The sequence below is a fragment of the Corapipo altera genome, unplaced genomic scaffold, assembly GCF_003945725.1.
Source record: "Corapipo altera isolate COAL_440 unplaced genomic scaffold, ASM394572v1 360, whole genome shotgun sequence".
Taxonomy (NCBI): domain Eukaryota; kingdom Metazoa; phylum Chordata; class Aves; order Passeriformes; family Pipridae; genus Corapipo; species Corapipo altera.
In genome coordinates, this window is record NW_020885015.1 from 476,394 (window position 1) to 494,588 (window position 18,195).

The 18,195-nt window shown below is 39.8% G+C and overlaps 1 protein-coding gene across 8 annotated transcripts in view; it reads left to right on the forward strand.

Moving 5' to 3' along the window:
* The window catches only part of NTNG1 (netrin G1), a 151,258-nt gene that overhangs the window by 59,160 nt on the left and 73,903 nt on the right, over window positions 1–18,195 (forward strand). For all 8 annotated transcript variants that reach the window (XM_027667621.1, XM_027667618.1, XM_027667616.1 and 5 more), the window contains exon 3: window positions 6,178–6,818. In XM_027667621.1, the coding sequence (XP_027523422.1) occupies window positions 6,178–6,818 (641 nt within the window). The remainder of the gene's footprint in view (window positions 1–6,177; window positions 6,819–18,195) is intronic.

Below are 18,195 nucleotides of genomic sequence, written 5' to 3' on the forward strand. Positions count from 1 at the left end.
TCATGGACGGGCTGGTTTACCCAGGATGAGTGCCAGTGTGCTGGGAGAAGGGAATTCTGCATACCTTGGGATATCAGTTTCTCAAATCCAGATATGCATCCGGTGTAAAAGAAACTCAGGTTTTATTGGAACATTTGCCGTGTTGTTCAGCCAGAGCTCAGCACAATGGAGTCCCAGCGTTACACGTCATGACACTGCATAAGTTATAAATAGCTGCCAGATAGCTGCTGATACAGGAGGAAAACACCAATATTGAGCTTCTGAAATAACAAAACCACACTTGGATCAGTGCCAGCAGATCTGCCTTAAGGTTATGCTGGAATGATCAAGTGGTCAAAATAACATCAGCAAGGCTGCCGAGTCAAAGATAGTCTGAGAAGCATAAAGCCACCCACTAGGAATTAATAAAATTTTCACCCCTCAAAAGTGGGTAGAGATATTTCAGAGGACACAAAACTCCATTTGCCTCATAAAGTAAATTGAAAAGCATTTCCAAAAAGTAACTAAAGTATCTAAAAGGAGAGAATGTTCTGCTAGGACTTAAATGCCTTTGGCAATTGCACCAAATTTGTGCTGCAAATATTAAAATGTTTTCCTATTATACATTTTCAATTCATAGTATTGAAGAGAGGCAATAATCTGAGAACTACTCTGAGTGCCAAGAATGCCTTCACATGATCTACCAAAAGGCTTTGGAAGAAACAGTACAATATAATCAGGGATTACAGAGTTCATCATGCTAAAGCATTTCTCTCTAACTCTGCATCTATATGTAAATTTGGGATAGAATTCCATACCTCATGGAGGTGTTGTCATGAAGATTAATTAGTTAGGTTTGTGTTCCACAAGGCAAAGTGCCAGATCTTTAGAGGCTTAAATCTGAATTTTATGGGCCTTCTTGCACCGAATTTGTTGCAGGATCAGGGCCATAATCTGCAACGTACTTTCAAGCTTAAAACTGCACGAAGTTGTTAAGCATTATTATCTATTTTTGGCCATTCACATCCTCTCTGGTTTAATCTTTGTGAGTCTCCCCAGAAGTTATTGATTTAAATATGCTTTTATTTTCTTTTTTGCTCGTTTTGAAGAATGTATATTGTTCAGCCTGCAGCTCAGAGTTCAAAGTGCTTGTCTGGCCATCTAGATGCCTCTCACTTGGGAGCTCTGTGGAAGAGCTTGAAATCTTCCACTGAAATTTTAGCACTTTTTCTTTCTTAACTTAAATCACTTTAACTTAAAATGCTGTCATTGCAGTGATGAAAGGCTATTGATGGTAAAATGTTCTTGTCTAGAGCCATTCCTGTCTTCATCACAACAATAGTTCTGCAGACATTGACCGAGATGCTCTCAAACCAGCTAATGGATGTAGTGAGTTTGATAACATCAATTATCATGCAACAGATCCTGTGCCTTGCCAATCCTCCACCACACTGTTTGCCCTTAGTAGGACAACAACCTAATGAGCAGTATCCCACAATTAATGGTTTCATAATCTGGCTCTTTCATGGTAAACAAGTAATTCCTGGTTAGAAATCACATGTAAAATGTAAGCATTAGGGCAATTGCTGCTATTAGCTATTACTGTCTAATTAGTCATCAACAATGTACAGCTTGGCACCAAGTGAACTAATTCTATGATCTCTTGAAAAGGAAAACAGAAATACTCTGTTATTTCCAAAAGTGTGATTTGAATGCAGTAATTTACCACACAGCCTCTCTCCAAATGTGAGTTAGGCTGTATTTATTTCTTGTCTGGTGCATCTGAGCTAATTACCTTGAGGCAGCGGTATAAAAATCAGTTGCTGTGATTCACTTCTTGAAAATGTATTTTGCTTCTTCTTAAAATCTTGGCCTACTTGACCTCAGCAGCCTTCCCCAGTTTGAAAACGCAAGTTATAATCCTCTGTAGGGATTTAGCCAGGTGTCTATTACAGCATGTAATCTGCGTACAGCATCCAATATTCATGCTACAGAAGGGTTAAGCCCCTGTGTCTTTGTTCCTGAGTGAAAAAGTCCATGAGGTGTTAGTGTGGACAGGGAATAGATTGAAAGAAGCAACATCTTCAATCAAACCATAAGCCTGTGTGGGTGTCACTGAGGAGCTGTACTGGTGAGAGACCAGAGGCTTCACCTGAGCAGCAGCACTCAAACTTTAACCCTTGAACGGCAGCTTCAGCACTGCTGCTGGCTCCCCTGCTGACATTCAACAGTCATACTACTGCTAGACCTCTGTTTTTAACCACAATCCTCACTCTAGGATCACAGTCCCATCCATCACTGAGCTGTTCCTGAGGAGGCACTTGGTAAGACAGTGCTGCTCAGTGGGAGCAAGGCCAGCCCCAGTGCCCCTTCCCAGGCAGGGACATTTGCAGAGCACCTCAGACACCACTATAGAAGTTCAAGCTGGCTGGCACAAACAGACATTACTGTGTGCTAAAACAAACTAAATCCAGCTAATTGAGGGGAAACCCTACTGGGACCAGTCAGCCCTACTCAGCAACTTCTCAGGTAACGCTGCTTTTTCCAGCCAGGGCTGAATGTGATCAAGTCATGATACAGCCAAATGCCTTTGTTGTGCCTGCAAAACAGGTACCCCTCTTCCTAAAGCCAAAACTTTTAGACTATGTCAGTAGTTTTGGTAATATTTTTAATTCCGTGAGCAGCCAAAACCAAAATAAATAGCAACCTTATTTGCCTGCAAGGAGCTATTTAATATCTCCAATTACTGTACAGGAAAATAGTGGGTTTCTTTTAGATAGTTGTGGTGTTGGGGAAGACTCAGCTACCTTTTATGCTAATTGGCAGTAAACAGTTTAGAAGTATTTCTCAGTGTTTAATTATTTAGAACTCTCCTAATGGCTTAAATATAATTTTAAAAAGTTATAAATATTTTCCACCTGGTCCAAGAGAAGAGCTGCTCCTCGGAAGGCTTAAATGAAGATCTGTTTATGGCTGCCTGCTAGTCACAAAATTACTTACAGTTGTTAATGCTCTGATCCGTTAGATGTCTCCAACACAGACTGAGCTTAGTTTTCACAAATCGGGGAAAGTTTATCAGCGAGACAGAACTCTTAAAGAGGATTATTATAGAGATCAAGACATTAAAATATGTAACTAATCACATTTAAATTAATTGTTTCCATAATAACATGTACTAAGGGATGTTCATGTAGAGTAAGACCCTTTTACACTGTTTTGGTAGTGTTAGTATGACTTACCATGCAAATTACATTTAAGATTAATTAGAAGCAGTTTAAAGCCAAGTTGCTGGTAGAGAAAATGGAAACCTGACTCCAAGCCTCTGAAGCAATAATTATGTTAAATATTTCAAAATTACGTCAGTGACTACCATGTCAGTAGACAGAGGGGAACTTACCTAAGCTCATAATTTCTCTCCTTGTCCCAGTGTTAAATTCAGGACATTTATTTTATCAGCTTATATCTGCTTAGCTATTTTTCTCCTAATTTTCTCTTTGGAGTACTTGAACTTCACACAGATTATTTTGGTGTCATCAAATCATATACCTCTTAAAATAGAATTGTGTGCCATAAAATTAAAACAATAATTCCATTTATTTGGGAGGATACGCATTCACTGTGCCATTCTTTTAGGTGATTTATTGCAACCAGCTCTGTCATCTTACTTCATTCACATTAGCTTGTGGGGTTTTTAGAGCCCCCTCTCCCAGTTATTCTCTGATTCTGTTGGCACCTCAGCTTTTGCTAAAAAGCAAAAGATAAAAGGCAAAGAGAGCAAAATAAAACAACTAATATACAGAAAGAAAGACTACATCCCATACAATTGGGTTACCCGCTGAAGTCATAAAACATGCCTTCTCCAGCATCCAGGGACTAGTGGATCAGAGTGGCTTTAGTTTTTAACACGAAGAATCACAACAGACTCAGTGGTTGTTTGTGGAAAAGGAAAACAAAGCCATCCCTCAGCAGTGCTTAATGCTCCTGTCTGGCTACACAGGAGCATTTATTTGCTGGGTTTCAACACCCATGACCTCCCAGTGAAGTTGCTTTTACGAAAGCAAGGGCAGAAGCATATAGGTTATAGGTACACAGGCGGCAGCTTTGTGGCATTGGGTACAGAAGGGACCAGATTTTTCTAGGAAACCTCAGACAAGTGTGATTTACGCAACTCTCAGCATTTTCTGAAAAACTGGTATTTACATATAGCCAAAGGGTCTGGAACCTTACAGATTTCACAGTGTGTATATTTTCCCTGAGGAAAAGAAAAGGCCTTTGTAAGTTAGCAAATTCTGGCATTTATATCTGATATATTAAATGGAACTTAAATATTAAAATATTCGGTGTTTTCTCTATTCTTTTTGAAACTTAGTTTTAATTTTCACTGTTTTATTCAAAAGGAAGGCATAGAAATAGCAACCATGAGCTTAAAATCAGAGCTGTAACAGGGACTTATTATAGACAATATTTTGCAGAGTATATCCAGTTACAGCTGCATGCTTTGAAGCTGTCAGCAGCATGCTGTTTTTCAAATAACCCTTTTTGTTGTCTTGTAGTTTTCTTTCATAGCTTCCAGTCCCAGTGAATTGTTCTCAGTTTTAGCATTCAGCTGTATTAACGAGAGAGAGAAAGAAAATACTATTTTCCAGCCCAGGTAAGAGGAATTTGCCAGTGGGGAGGGCAAAGTCAGTGCAGAAGTTCTTTTGCTTGTGTTTTGTGGGAGTATGTCAAGGAGCAGAGCAGTGGCCAAGGTGGAAACTGATGTTTGAAACCTATTTCCCACAGTGGATAGCATTGAATTGCTTCATTGCCCTGAGGCTTTGAGGTGGAGAGAAGCATAACTGTAATTATAAGAAAAGAAAAGGTCGATCATCATACTGGGGCTTTTTCTGTTTTCAGGGTAGGTGCAGGGAGCTCTGATTAATGACAATAATAGCTACACTTATAACCTCATCGAGTTCTACTAGGTATAGGGATGTGCATATTTTTCCCCAGCAGTGCTGACCATCAGTGAATAGAGGCATGGCTTCTTCCACCATCTGTATGTCAGGCAGAGGGAAGGATACAGAGCAGCGGCTGCTCTCTGGAACAAATGCAGAATGAACAAGTAGCAAAATACTAATGCACTGTTGAAAGGTGAAATTAGACATACGTGATTCAGTGCAGCCTATGGGGTCTGATATCTTGGCAACTGCTACAAGATATCCACAATCTGCAGACAAAATAGCCTTTGTGAAGAAGCAGAAGATTGTAGTGTGCAAGTTAATGCATCAAAAGGCCAGAAAGAGAATAATTCACTTTCACCTTGCTACAGAGGACAAGCAGCAATAAAAGCTGTGCACTATTGGCAGGCTTTTTTTGTTGCTGTTTTTAACTCAACCCTCCGTTCAGAGCTACAGCCACCTTGGCAATGTTCCAGCTGAAGCTGCTGACATCTCCCTCCTAATCAAGCGCTGGATTATTTGTCCTGATAAATTGAAGCTGGTGTCTCATGAAAAGTCTTTCCTGAAGTACTTCAGTACCCTGTAATAAGATGGGAGATATCTGAATCAAGCCCCAGAGCAGACAGAGCACTGTTTTTCTACTGGCTTTTGGTAGCAAGTGTAAAGGTTTTAAGGCAAGGTGGTGTTGAGCTGGGAGCATGGTTAAGCATGATAAATTTCACATCCAGGTGAAAGGAAACTTGAAGGTGTACTGAATACTCGTTCATATTGAGTACATACAGGCTGCACTGCTATCTAGTAAACACTTGCCCTAAATATTACTTCTTTCATGGGCGGAGCTCTGAGGAACGTACTTGTTTTGAAAAGGAATTCTCTTTGGCTGCTGCGCTTTCTAAGAAGAGTCGGAGTTACTGAACTATTAGAGATTTGCCTACTGTTCTCAGTCTTTTGTGACTCAATCCCTGGTCTGAACCATTCAGGGTAAATAAGGTTTTTTCCTTCTTTAGCATATACTAAGAAAAATGTTAATATTACAGAAGGAGGGATGCTCTATATGTTGCGTTTGTACATTTACTTTGACAGATAAAACGGCCAGGATAAATTTCATTAAGATAAAGGTATTACTTGCAAGCATTTGGTTTTTTCTCTCTTGGTTTAACTCCTGGAGAAAAAGCAGCAGTTCTCAGTCAAGAAACATGTTTATGTGTCACAGTCACCTATACTGTGCCTCTTGTAACACTGTTTTGCTCTTTTTCAGGGGAATCCCTACATGTGCAATAATGAATGTGATGCAAGTACCCAAGAACTGGCTCATCCTCCAGAACTGATGTTTGATCTTGAAGGAAGACATCCCTCCACATTTTGGCAGTCCACAACTTGGAAGGATTATCCAAAGCCTCTTCATGTTAATATTACGCTCTCCTGGAACAAAACCATTGAGCTCACAGATAACATAGTTATCACTTTTGAATCTGGCCGTCCAGACCAAATGATCCTGGAGAAATCACTCGACTATGGACGAACATGGCAGCCCTACCAGTACTATGCCACAGACTGCTTAGATGCTTTTCACATGGATCCAAAATCAGTGAGGGATTTATCACAGCACACAGTCCTAGAAATCATTTGCACAGAGGAATACTCTACTGGGTACATGACAAATAGTAAAATAATCCACTTTGAAATTAAAGATAGATTTGCTTTTTTTGCTGGACCTCGGCTTCATAACATGGCTTCTCTTTATGGCCAGCTTGACACAACCAAGAAGTTAAGAGATTTCTTTACCATCACGGATCTGAGGATAAGACTGCTTAGGCCAGCAACGGGTGAAATATATGTAGATGAGCAACACCTGGCACGCTACTTTTATGCAATTTCAGACATAAGGGTATATGGAAGGTAAGTGAATATATAACTTTAGAAACAGGCATGTGTTCGATTTTAGAAGTTATTCAAAACTGTTTATTTCCCTAAACATGATGACATTTTCTGTGAAGACATGTTCATTGGAAATCAGGCTCACCTGAAGGCCATTTCTGGTCATATTAGAAGTTTCTGACTCTCACAGGACAAAGTCCCGGGTGTTCGCAGGCACTAGCCGTGGATCTTGAGCCCTAGGTCTCACAAGCAGCATAGCATTGCTTCATATGTTGGCTCAGAAATTCACCCTGGCATTGAGACACTTTCTTCTTTTATGTAGTTGGAGCCTGCTCTGAGAGCAGTTAACTAAAAACAAAGATTCTGTTTTATCATTTGACTTTTCCAGGCCCTTAATGTAAGCTGTGATTGATACAGCAGCTCTTGCATGAACCCTTCCCTCTAGGTCCAGCTGTGAACAAGGAGGGCAGCAGAGAGTAGAGTCCATTCCTTGTACTTTAATTAGCTCTGAAATGCAGTGAAGCTGATTTAAAATGGAAAAAAACAACACTGTTTTAGGGAGACTGATTCGAATATAACAAAGATGATTATTCAGCTGGATTCAAGACAAAGAGTTCCCTTTAGGGCAAGCAGTGGCCAGTGTCAGGTGCTGTAGTCCCAAAAATAATAACCGTGTGATGACATTCCTATCAGGAAATTGTCTTCCCAACTCAAACTAGCAATTGACTGATGCCCTCAAGCAGGAGGGTGATCCTTTTACATGTGTCTTGGATGCCAGTTTGTTCCAAAGAAATTAATGGGATCATCTCTATTAGCAATTCACTCACCTCTCTAATATACCTTATCTTTCTCCTCTGTTTCTTCTGTGGAGAGTTGAAGTCTTCCATTTTAAAAAACTTTTTTCTTTTTTTTTTTTAAGAGAAGCTAAGTATCAAAACAAATGGAAAAGCTAATGCACCTTAAAGGCCAGGGGCTCTCATTGCAGACACAGAACTGAGTGGAAAAAAAATAGCGACTGTGATTATATAAAACACTGGTGCTATATTTTTATTATTCCTGTGGTGAAAATCAAAATCATCAAAATACATTTCTTAGGACTGTAGATTTAGTGTGTAGTTACGGTCTTCTGTATCCACACCAAATACATACCCATACATGAAGGATCACTAATTTAACATTAGAAAGTATAAGATAAATGTTGGTGTTTTAAGAATTCTTCTTGTAATACTCATTAGTTACATTGTAAATAATATTTCTGAAGTCTTTTGGGAGGGCTAAGTGGATCGTAAACAGCTTAAGATACTGTTTTAATTAGTTTGATAAAATTAGTCTCAGTGTAGAAAAAAAATTACACCTATGTTCTGTTTAATGTGTATCCTTTCTCCGCTGGGCTCCACATAGGTTAGCTCTACTGAGGCATCATATCAAAGCTCAGGATTTGAAGATCCTTAGGCTTTAAGGAAAGCCAGCTCCCCATCTGAAAACCCATTTGGAGCTTAGTCTGACTTCAATTAGACTATCAGTGCTTTATCAAAGAAAGCATCTGAAGGATTAAAAAAGAGTGCACTGCATGCAAATTAGAAACAGGAACCTTCTGAGAACATCTGGGGCTCAGCAATCTTGTGAAAAATTATCTATAGAAATGAAGCGTGACTGTACAGAGAACTTATCTAGTGCTGATGCTTGTTGTCTAAATGCTGCAGTAATTGGACACATGCTTTAAAAGAAATGTCTGATAGGTAATAGTACCTCACTAGATTAGATTCATGTGAATTCTTATCACTGTTCTGCTAATGAGAAGAACAGCTCTTTAGGGATTTGGTGCCGTTTCCTTCAGTATCTTGTGAACCCTCCTTGTTAAAGACTTCAGGGCTTGCTTACTACTAAGTAGCTGTGGGGCTGCAATACACAGCTCCTGGTTGTTAAGGTGCACCAAATGTAACTTGCAGTAAGCCCACTGTCACCTGGTTTTAGGTATTTTTTTTGTCCCTACCAGAAACCTTATAGCCCCCTCCACAGTCTCCCAATCAGCATTCCAGGCATGTGCCCTGGCATGCCCTAAGCATGGCAACTAGTGGAGGGAAGCAAGGGTTACCAGGGTGGCTGTGCCACTCTTTCTGATTCAGCTGAGCTTTCCAGCTGTTACAGCTTCATTTAGAATGTTAACTGGAAATTAAATTACAAATGTATTTTATTTTGCTACAATGTTTCATATTATGGGCTGTGAGACCCGGATATTTGTATACATTTGGTAAAGATAGCTCAAACTATTCCATGGAGATAGGATACAAAGGGACATTACCAAGGAACTTGACATGTAGTGGGTGAGTGATGCTAGCAGACACTCTTTAAAGCTAGTCCTTTTTCTGAAGAACATAACCTGTAGGTTAAGTATGGTTAAAATCACCAAAGTTCATAATAGCATATTTCTAAAGGCAGCATAAAATGCAATTTGTTTCATAATGTGTTTTAAGGGACAGTGACAGTGAAAAGCATCTATCTTAAAGCCACTATGTTAAATATACAGGATACTGAAGTGGTTAATACTTCACAATGAATTATTGATTTGCCCACTTAATATAGGGTTTGTTTTGTTATTGGTTTGCATTTTGGTGTGAAATAAGGCTGATGTATGTTGCATTAGAGATGAAAACTTGCGTCCTCTCAATGAACACCTTCCCTCCTCTATTACCACCTGTTTATCCATCTTCAATTTACCACTTCCATTGTGTATTTATTAAGGTGATGAAAAAGGGAAACATGGCTGTTAGCAATTTCAGCAACCCCATTGTGCTCACATTATTCAAGAAAGCTAATAATCCACATGAACTAATTCTGACTTACTGATGGTCTGCTTCACTAAATCAGGGTGATTTTTTCTAGTGAATAATGGACGTTGTAGTATGCCAGTACCTTAATTAAAGAGACCCTCTCTTAGTCTTGATCTTATTTTAATTTACAGGGTAATACTACAATAATATCACTAATGGAAGGTACATTAAAGGGCATAAAGTAGCATTAACTGTATTAAATTATGGCACTTGTGTTAATTAACTGCTGAAGCAAGATGGTACAACGACTAGAAAGGTCAACTAATGCATAAAGAAAGTCTTCTGGGATGGGAAGCTAAGAAAGAGCAGACATTTTTCCCCTGGTCTAGCCTTGCTGCAGAGGATCAGAGGGTGTCCTGTGCAGTAACCTCAGGAAGGTTTCTCTCACTTTTCTGCCTGCAGAGGTGGCCTGAGCTGTCTGCAGGCTCTGCCTGTCTCTGACTCCTTGTGAAGAACAGTCCTGGCAGTAAGCCATGAGGTACAGCTCCGATTTTTAAACATTTTTTTTTAGAAGAAGAAGTTCACTAAAATGCTGATAATAATTCCTTTGAAGTCAAGCAAAAGGTTCCTACCAGATTTTGGATCAGACTGCTAAAGGTTTAACAATGTTCATTTTAAAGTATTTTTGCTCTAACTGTTATATTTTTAGTGGCATGTACATTTATACACTGTAAATTAACTGTAATTTGGGATGCTAGTAAAAAAAACATTGTCCCAGTGGGTAACAGAATGACTAGCTGGCTAAAACAAAGGCTCTTATTGCTTTTGAATGATTATGTTTTGATCTAAGAGCCACCAGTTTCTTTCTGACACCAGAATATCCAGCCTCTGTACAATGTTATTAAGCCCTTTGGAATTTATTTTTATACTCTTCTCGCCTTGAAGCTTCTGTATTTAAGCCCCAGGGTTTTCTGACCCCATCTCAGCTACAATTCCTGTTCCAGCAGCAAAAGAAACCTCTAACTCACAGTACACAAATGAAAAGTAACCTCAGTTTTAACACTTTCTTGCTCTCACCTTATCTCTTCTAAATTTAAATCCATCTCAGTATCTGAATAAATTACTCCAAAGGAAAGTATACTTTCTACTTAGGGGCTTGAGGCTTTTCTGTCTTCTTAGTCTGCCTACCCGTCCTGCCAGTTGTGACCCTGAACCGCTCAGTGAGGCTGTGGTGGGTTTGGGGTGGGTGAGTGCCCTTCCCCTGAGTGGGGAGCTCTCCCTGCCTCCTTCAGCAGTCCCAGTGGGGAGGCTGGGCTCTGCTGGGTTTCATCCTCTTGCTTGTTCTGCCAATCCAGTCTATGGATGGATTACTTGGATTAAAACTGCATGTTACTCTGTCATACACTTGGCATAATATCCCTCTGTAATTTACCCAAAACCAGAACTTTTCCCTAGGGAAGTGATAATAGATAGAAATGCTGTCGTTTTATTTATAATAGAAAATGTTTTCATTGGTGTTTAGCTCAGAACCAGACCATCAATATTAAGATACACAGTCTCCTAGCTTTTAAGGAGACAACTGAATACCATTCTTGCTTCTAATATTTATTTACTGTACTTGAATAGTCTTTGTTTTACAGGAACACTTGCATAAGCGGCTTGTTCTCCTTTGAGATTTCTACTAGTTTTTGGAGGGAATCTAGCAGTTTCTCTGATTAAAATATGAACTCATTAGAGAACAGGAAAGAAAAAGAAATGTATGTATTTAGGAGTCTGTCAATTTATCTTTAACTCCCAAATGCAATTTGCTTTTTTAATATATCTACTGTAATATGTCACTAAGGAAAATGGTCCATCATTTTCTGTAAACAAATCTAGGATCATCAGGAATTGAGATAATTAAATGGTCACAGTGTGTATTCACACATGAGCAGTCTCCAGTGGTTTACTCAGTATAGGTGTCCTGGGTGGGGTTTACTCCTGCCTGTGTTCAGATAATACTGGTTTCCACCCTCCATCGCAGCAACACAAGTCCTGTCCATCAGCTCAGTGTGGTCTGTCATAGTGACTGGAAGGGGAGCAGAGCAGTACAGCCTGAATACTGTCCAGGACTCTCATTCTGCTATATGCTTTTGAAACTAGTGGGTTTTAATCGCCAGTTTTCACTCACCACCCTTGCTCACTAGCATTTGATCATCTTTTCTTGGCTTGTTTTGCAAGATGTCCAGTATTTCCATACTGATTTCCCCCAACTGTCTTTCAAGAAAGCTCAGTATCGTGCAGGATCAGGGTGTTTGAGGAGATGCACCAAGCCTTTTTGTAGTATAATTCATTTTGCCATTGAATATTAAAGGAGCAGAGATAAAACTTCTGATGAAAGAAATGAGAATTTTTTCTTTCTGTGTTGCTTTGTATGCTGAAAAGCTATCCAAAGAGCCTTTCTGAATAAATTCAGTGATTCCAATAGCTTGCAGAAACTTTCTTTCCTTTAAGCTTTTCATTTGAAAAGAGTTCAATTTAATGCAAACACTGAAATAAGCTTAAGGATCTCCTGGATCACATACACAAATGATTCCTAGCACAGGAATGTCCTTCAGATTGAGGTTGAAGCTGCAGTGGTGCAACATATTATCACATTAAAAGTTTAAAAATTTCCAACTATTTCACAAATAACAGGAACTACCAACTTTTTGGTGTGTGTTTGTTTGGGGTTTTTTAAGTTTCCATTCTGATCCTTTCCATGGGTCTCAGCATGGTGGTATTGCCTGCTATCTCAGTACCTAATTATACGTGCTTAGGAGCTGATTTTTCCTGGACACTTCTCAGTGTGTGAAGTGCCACAGGAGGTAGTAGTTGAAACCAAAATATCCACATGCTTTCTCCTGACACAGGTGATGTTTCTATCACTTTGTTAATCTTTTTTTGTTATCTGTAATAAATAAGCGTTCATTTGGTTTTTCCTCATATATGGAAATATTTGAAACTTTGCTGTCTGCCCTCTTACTTCCCTTTAGAACAGTGCCATAGTATGCTCTGTATCACTCCCTGTGTGTTATGAGAAGTATTGAAATGAGACTAGTCCTGATATTAGTTTCAGATGCAATCCTGTAACTCCAGAGTAGTGTTAGTGAAGTTACCTTACTAACCCAGAGAGCCTCAAATGCATGTAGGAGGAACAAAGGAAAACAAGTGATGGAAAGGAAGAGTGGACAGAATGAAGGAAAGAAAGAAAGAAAAGAGGAAGGAGTACAGAAGAAAGAAGGGTATCCCAGCTTCTGCTTAAAAGAAATCAAGAAAAAAACCACACCTCTCAGCCTTTTCATGCTGTCTCATTTTTGCATAATAAGGCTGATGTAAAGCAAGACAGTTCTGCTAAGTCCAGTGATACAGTCACATGGAAAGACCTATTCAGAAACTGGAAAGGGAGTTAGTAAAGGTCAAGGTCTAATAGTATCATTATGTGGGGTTTGTGAGAACCCTTCCTCCCATTCACTCTTGAGTCCATCTCTGGGATTAATGTGCCTCAGCAGTACTGGTGACCCATGCACAAAGGGAATCGTCATGGTCCCTACTTGATCACAGCAGGCTGTAGTGCAAAAAACCTCAGTAAAGCACGGGTTTAACATTTTGTTAACTGGGCTGAACAACAGGGTAAATTTTCAACACTGCTGTAATTTTGTTTTCATAGAATATAATCTTGTTCATGGAAAATTAAGGAAAGAGCTACAGAAACAAATGGCAATGCTGCGAATTTAGCAGGGAGCAATATGATCAGGGAAAAGAGATGAGGAGTTATGCTGCAGGTAATATTCCCAAGAGAAAGTCTGGCTGCTGACACATTCAGAAGAGCATAATGCTAGCTGCAACCCTTCACAGGAAAACAGGCTGTGTTCTAGTTAGATTTGAGGGACACGGTAGAAATAAAAGGATACTAATAGCAAGAGGTGTCCTAATGACACTATGAGGGAGCAGAAACTGGAGAACTTCTTGACATGCTACCACTCCTGAGTGAGACCACCTTTAATTTTTGCAGCATAGTGAGTCCATGGAGCTTTAGAGTCTGTCCATGGACAGCATCTGGTTCCTCTCACAACAGTTCATCCAGACCTTTATGCTGGAAATGCTGCTATACCCTGGAATAACATAGCTGTACTTCACTGGCAATTATTTTGACATTTCTGGAGTGATGGACACCATTTTAAAATAAGCCAAAACTAAACAAAAATATTTCAGGAAGAGACTGATAATCCATAGCTTTATACTGTAGGTTACGTCTGATCAGGTCTTGGGACATACCATGCATAATGCAATACATGGTACATATGTAGGCCCCTCTTCTAGTGCTGGAGGGCAGTTTTCTAAAACTATGCTCTTTCTTTGAACCCTTGAGTTTATCTTCTGACTTTGATGTTTTTGAAAATGTCAGTAGTTGTCTGCTCCTTCCTTGTAAACTCCCTGGAAGACTTGTGATTCTTTTCATTTTCTTCCTTAAATCTATTTGTGTCTTTGAGGTAGCTATGCAGAGTGTCTTTCCTCTCTGCCGTGCAGCATGCCCACTTCCAACCTCTCCAGATGTGTGTTGTTCCATGATATTAGCCAGTATCTGCTATATTAAGATTTATAAAGTACTTTGAAATACACTTTAGAAAGATTGGTAGAGAAGCACAGTGGATGGTTATAATCTGTCCTCTGTGCACCATCACTCATAAAACAGGCATAGAAGGGAGTAGTGGTACAAATGTTAATGATAGCAATGCTGTCCCCAATGTAGAGTGACATGGCGGTTCCTATTTAACTGCCACCAGTATTTCTGTTACACTGCACATTAAATCTATTAACAACCAAAATGATAAAATTTTATTACAATAAGGATATATACATTGAGATATGCGTCTTCACACTCAACTAATTAGTTACCATTTACTGTTTTCACTTTGCTCGGTGACATGTGGTATATAAATCATTACAATATGTTAAATGCAAATGGTTGGTAATAGGGTAACCATCTGCTCACTGTTGGAAAGTTAGCAGAGGAATATAGTAACCTGTACTTCTAGTAACGATGCTAAACTCACATCCCTGAAATACCAAATAGCTAAAACCAGCTGCCTCCACTAGTGCCAGCATTACTAATACATCTCTTACCCTTTTCATTTGCAGAAGTAAACCACATATTGTAAGAGGTAATTTTGTTCTTCATCTTGAACTTGATTTCAAGGCTGTAGTCTGTAACAGCAATGTGAACCACCGTAACGCAAAGCCTGATCTTTTTCTTATATTGTGTTTAGCCCTTTTGAACAGCCAATAAATAAACAGGCTGCCCACTCTTCTCAGGACATCTTTTCATCCATAAATATAATTAAACTCTCTTCCTTCCCTAACCTCAGCTGCCAGGCCCTTCTTCAGGGATGACATTATTTTGTAAGTGATAGATAGCTGGCGCACTGCTGTCTGGTAACGTATTGCACTAGAGACCAGCAAAAGGTGCCTGCCATATAATAACCTCCCATGCCCTATGAGCGTTAAAGATCACTGCTGCAAAGAGGGATCAATTATTTTGCCACAGACATGTATTATCAGGGGCTGTCGCATACCTTCGTAATGAGCTTTTCTGGATACCCAAGCGACAAAGTAATGCATTGGAAAATTAGTAGTAGGACAAGAGTGAAGAACTGCCTGCCATAGTTGAGGCTGTGCCTTCAAGCTAGAGCAGCTCCTTCTCCCCTTACCCATTCAGTCATCTGCTGGTCAGGGTCACTATCACAGTGCTGACATACTGGCTCCCCCATCAGTAATACATTGCACTATCACCTATCAGAGAGATTAATATGTTCCTGTACTAAATTCCCAAGACGTGGCTCTCAGCATTAAAGATGCTGAGGAATTAATTTGGCTCCAACTGTCTGAATGGAAAAGAAGTTTGTGATTGCATCCAAGTCAGATGCTGCTGAGGCTTGCTCAAGCTACGTTGGGAGGGAGGGTTGGTGTTTTTTGGGGGAGTTTTATCTGGCATGGCAGTGTCTGATTTAAGATTATCCCTCCAGGGAAGCACCTGCAGGGGGAAGAGGCTGCAGGAGAGCTCGTTAGCCTGGAAGTTTCTCATCCCTGGAATGGATTACAGAATAAGATGCTTGGTCTACAGGATCTAGAAAACCTGTGGCTTTGTGTGTGTGTGCTGTCCTGCAAAGCTTTCCAAGCTTAAACAAATATTATAAGGAGACCTTTCGTGCTAACACATTTTCCTTTGTTGCCTTGCAAGAGGAGAAGCACTGGCTGAAGGCTGCATGTGTTTGGTGACGCCATTTTGGTTCACAGTGAACACCTGCCTGTTTCAAAATGGGGTGTCTGCACTTTAAAGTTATCTGGAGCATTTATAGACAGAGATGTTGTGATGAGCAGCACTTTATAATACCTCATAGGCATGGTGCCAAAGCTGGGAATTTGATAAGCTGAGGTCCTGAATTGGATTCCAGCAATGGTCACAAGTTTTAGGAAGCTCTCATTTGAAATTGCAAGCAGAGGAAAAACAGGATTCTTTCTCTTTAATTGTATTAGTTTTATTGAACTGAAGCATTGCTTCAGTTCCCAGAACACTTTATATATATTTTAATGCAAGTTACCAGAGACAGAACGGTTGTTTCTGACTTTTATATTCAATAAAACTGATTTTACTCATTTTCCCCTCTAACTCTCTTGTGCATTAAGAATCTTTAGACTTTGGGATGGTGTTTACTGAAGTTGTCATAAACACAGTAATTTAATTTCTTTGATTTGGTAATGCTTCTATAGAGCTTTTGTTTAGGCCTGTTCAGAAAGTCAGTCTAAGCCACATGAACATGAACTGGAGTCCAGGAACCCCTGGTAGGATTTTGTGCAGGAGAGGGAACATGATATTCATTCCCTCAGTGGCTGATCCCTTTTAATTGGCCTTAGATTTTTCTCATTGTATTTATTGAACTGTGGGCTGTTTCTTCCCAGTTAGAACTGAGGCTGTTGATTGTGTCATGTAAGCACAACCATGAATTGACTTGAAAATTTTTTTTAAAAACCCTGCCATTTCCACCCCCCAGTTAGAGCACAGAAGGTCCCACAACCTTCTGCTCCACTGGGGGAGCAGAGACGGCAGGAACAGGGTGCAGTGAGGGCAGTTGGGACAGGGGACAGAGCTGCAGTATGACAAGGCATCTGTTTTGTCAGTGACCCACTTTGGGAAATACTCCTTCCCTCCTCCCACACCCTGCATCCCTCCAGCTGCTCATTTCTCACTGTCTTTGTTTCTGTCTTTGGTGATCATGACTCCTTTAGTTGAAGCGCGTGGGGAGTTGCTGCCCATGTGGCTCAAAGAAGGAATTGAAACCTTCAGCAGGAACATCTCAATTTACAAAGAAAAAGTAAACCTATTATACTTTGTCAATGCAGAAAATTGCTTATCATTTAGCAAGCTTCATTAAAGATCCTGTGCTTATGGAACCATGCCTCCCTTCCTTTGAATGCCCCTGAAATAATTCTTCCAGCAGGACAGTGAAACAGCAAGGAGCCAGTTACATTTTTAATCACTTGTGTCCCATAGGAATTGCAGTCTGCCAGCAAGGGCAGCTACTTCCCCTGTGCAACACAGGAGAAAAATTGAAAGGTGGGAAGCTGTGGTTCCAGAATGGTGTGTTATAGTTATTAATGAGGTAAAGATCAAACAATCTGAGTGTCATTAATTGCTAATATTCTGCTACTGAAAATGTTTAACCCAATCCAGAAGCTAGATGGAACAGGGAGTAGGGGATGGAGAGAAGTAAAGGGTTTCATCCCCCTTTTCCATTTGATTTTTTCCTGAATGGTGAAGGGGAAGTGGAGAAACAGTTGGATGAAAGGAAAAGTAAAATAACATTTAATTTCTCCTCTACTGTACATGTCTCAAAAGAAAGTTTCAACAGTGTAGAATCCTTACACACCCAAACCAGTTTGTATCATTTTACCTTCTCATCAGGTAGATCAGTTAGTCACTGCAGAAGTAACTATCAACGTGGTGATTCCTTCCAGTAATAATCCTTTCAGGTAGATGACCACAACAGCCTCCATTCTGACATGTACAAATATCTCATGTTTTAGACTTGGTGTCTTAAAATATACAACTGCACTTTTGTTTTTTACAGATACTGAATGTCTATATTGAGAGATCAGATTCTGAAATATCTCTTCTTTCCAATGGTTACTTTTGGAGACTAATGCAGACTTTGGATTTTGTGGTCTATGTGTTTGTTTGTCTGTCTGTTAATGCTTCATAAAATATAGATGCTTTAAAGAGGAGGGATGCAGGACAGCCGTACCACCAGAACGACAAAGGGTTATGTCTTTTGATTCCACAAGCAGGTGCAGTATATAGTTTTAATGCAGTTCATTGGTTTCCTCACTGTGCAGTCATACCCAGGTTTTGACTAAGCAGAGTGTAGCTGACATGGAGCCTGCTTGTGAACTGTGGAGAGGAGAGACATATGCTCTAAAGGCTTCATCCAAAGAGCATCACATTACATTTTCAGAGGCATTTGGCATTTAAAATGAAATGACCTAAAGGTGGTTTAGTGCTGACTCTTGGATAAAATTAGGGATTTCATAAATTTTGATTGTGTTTATTA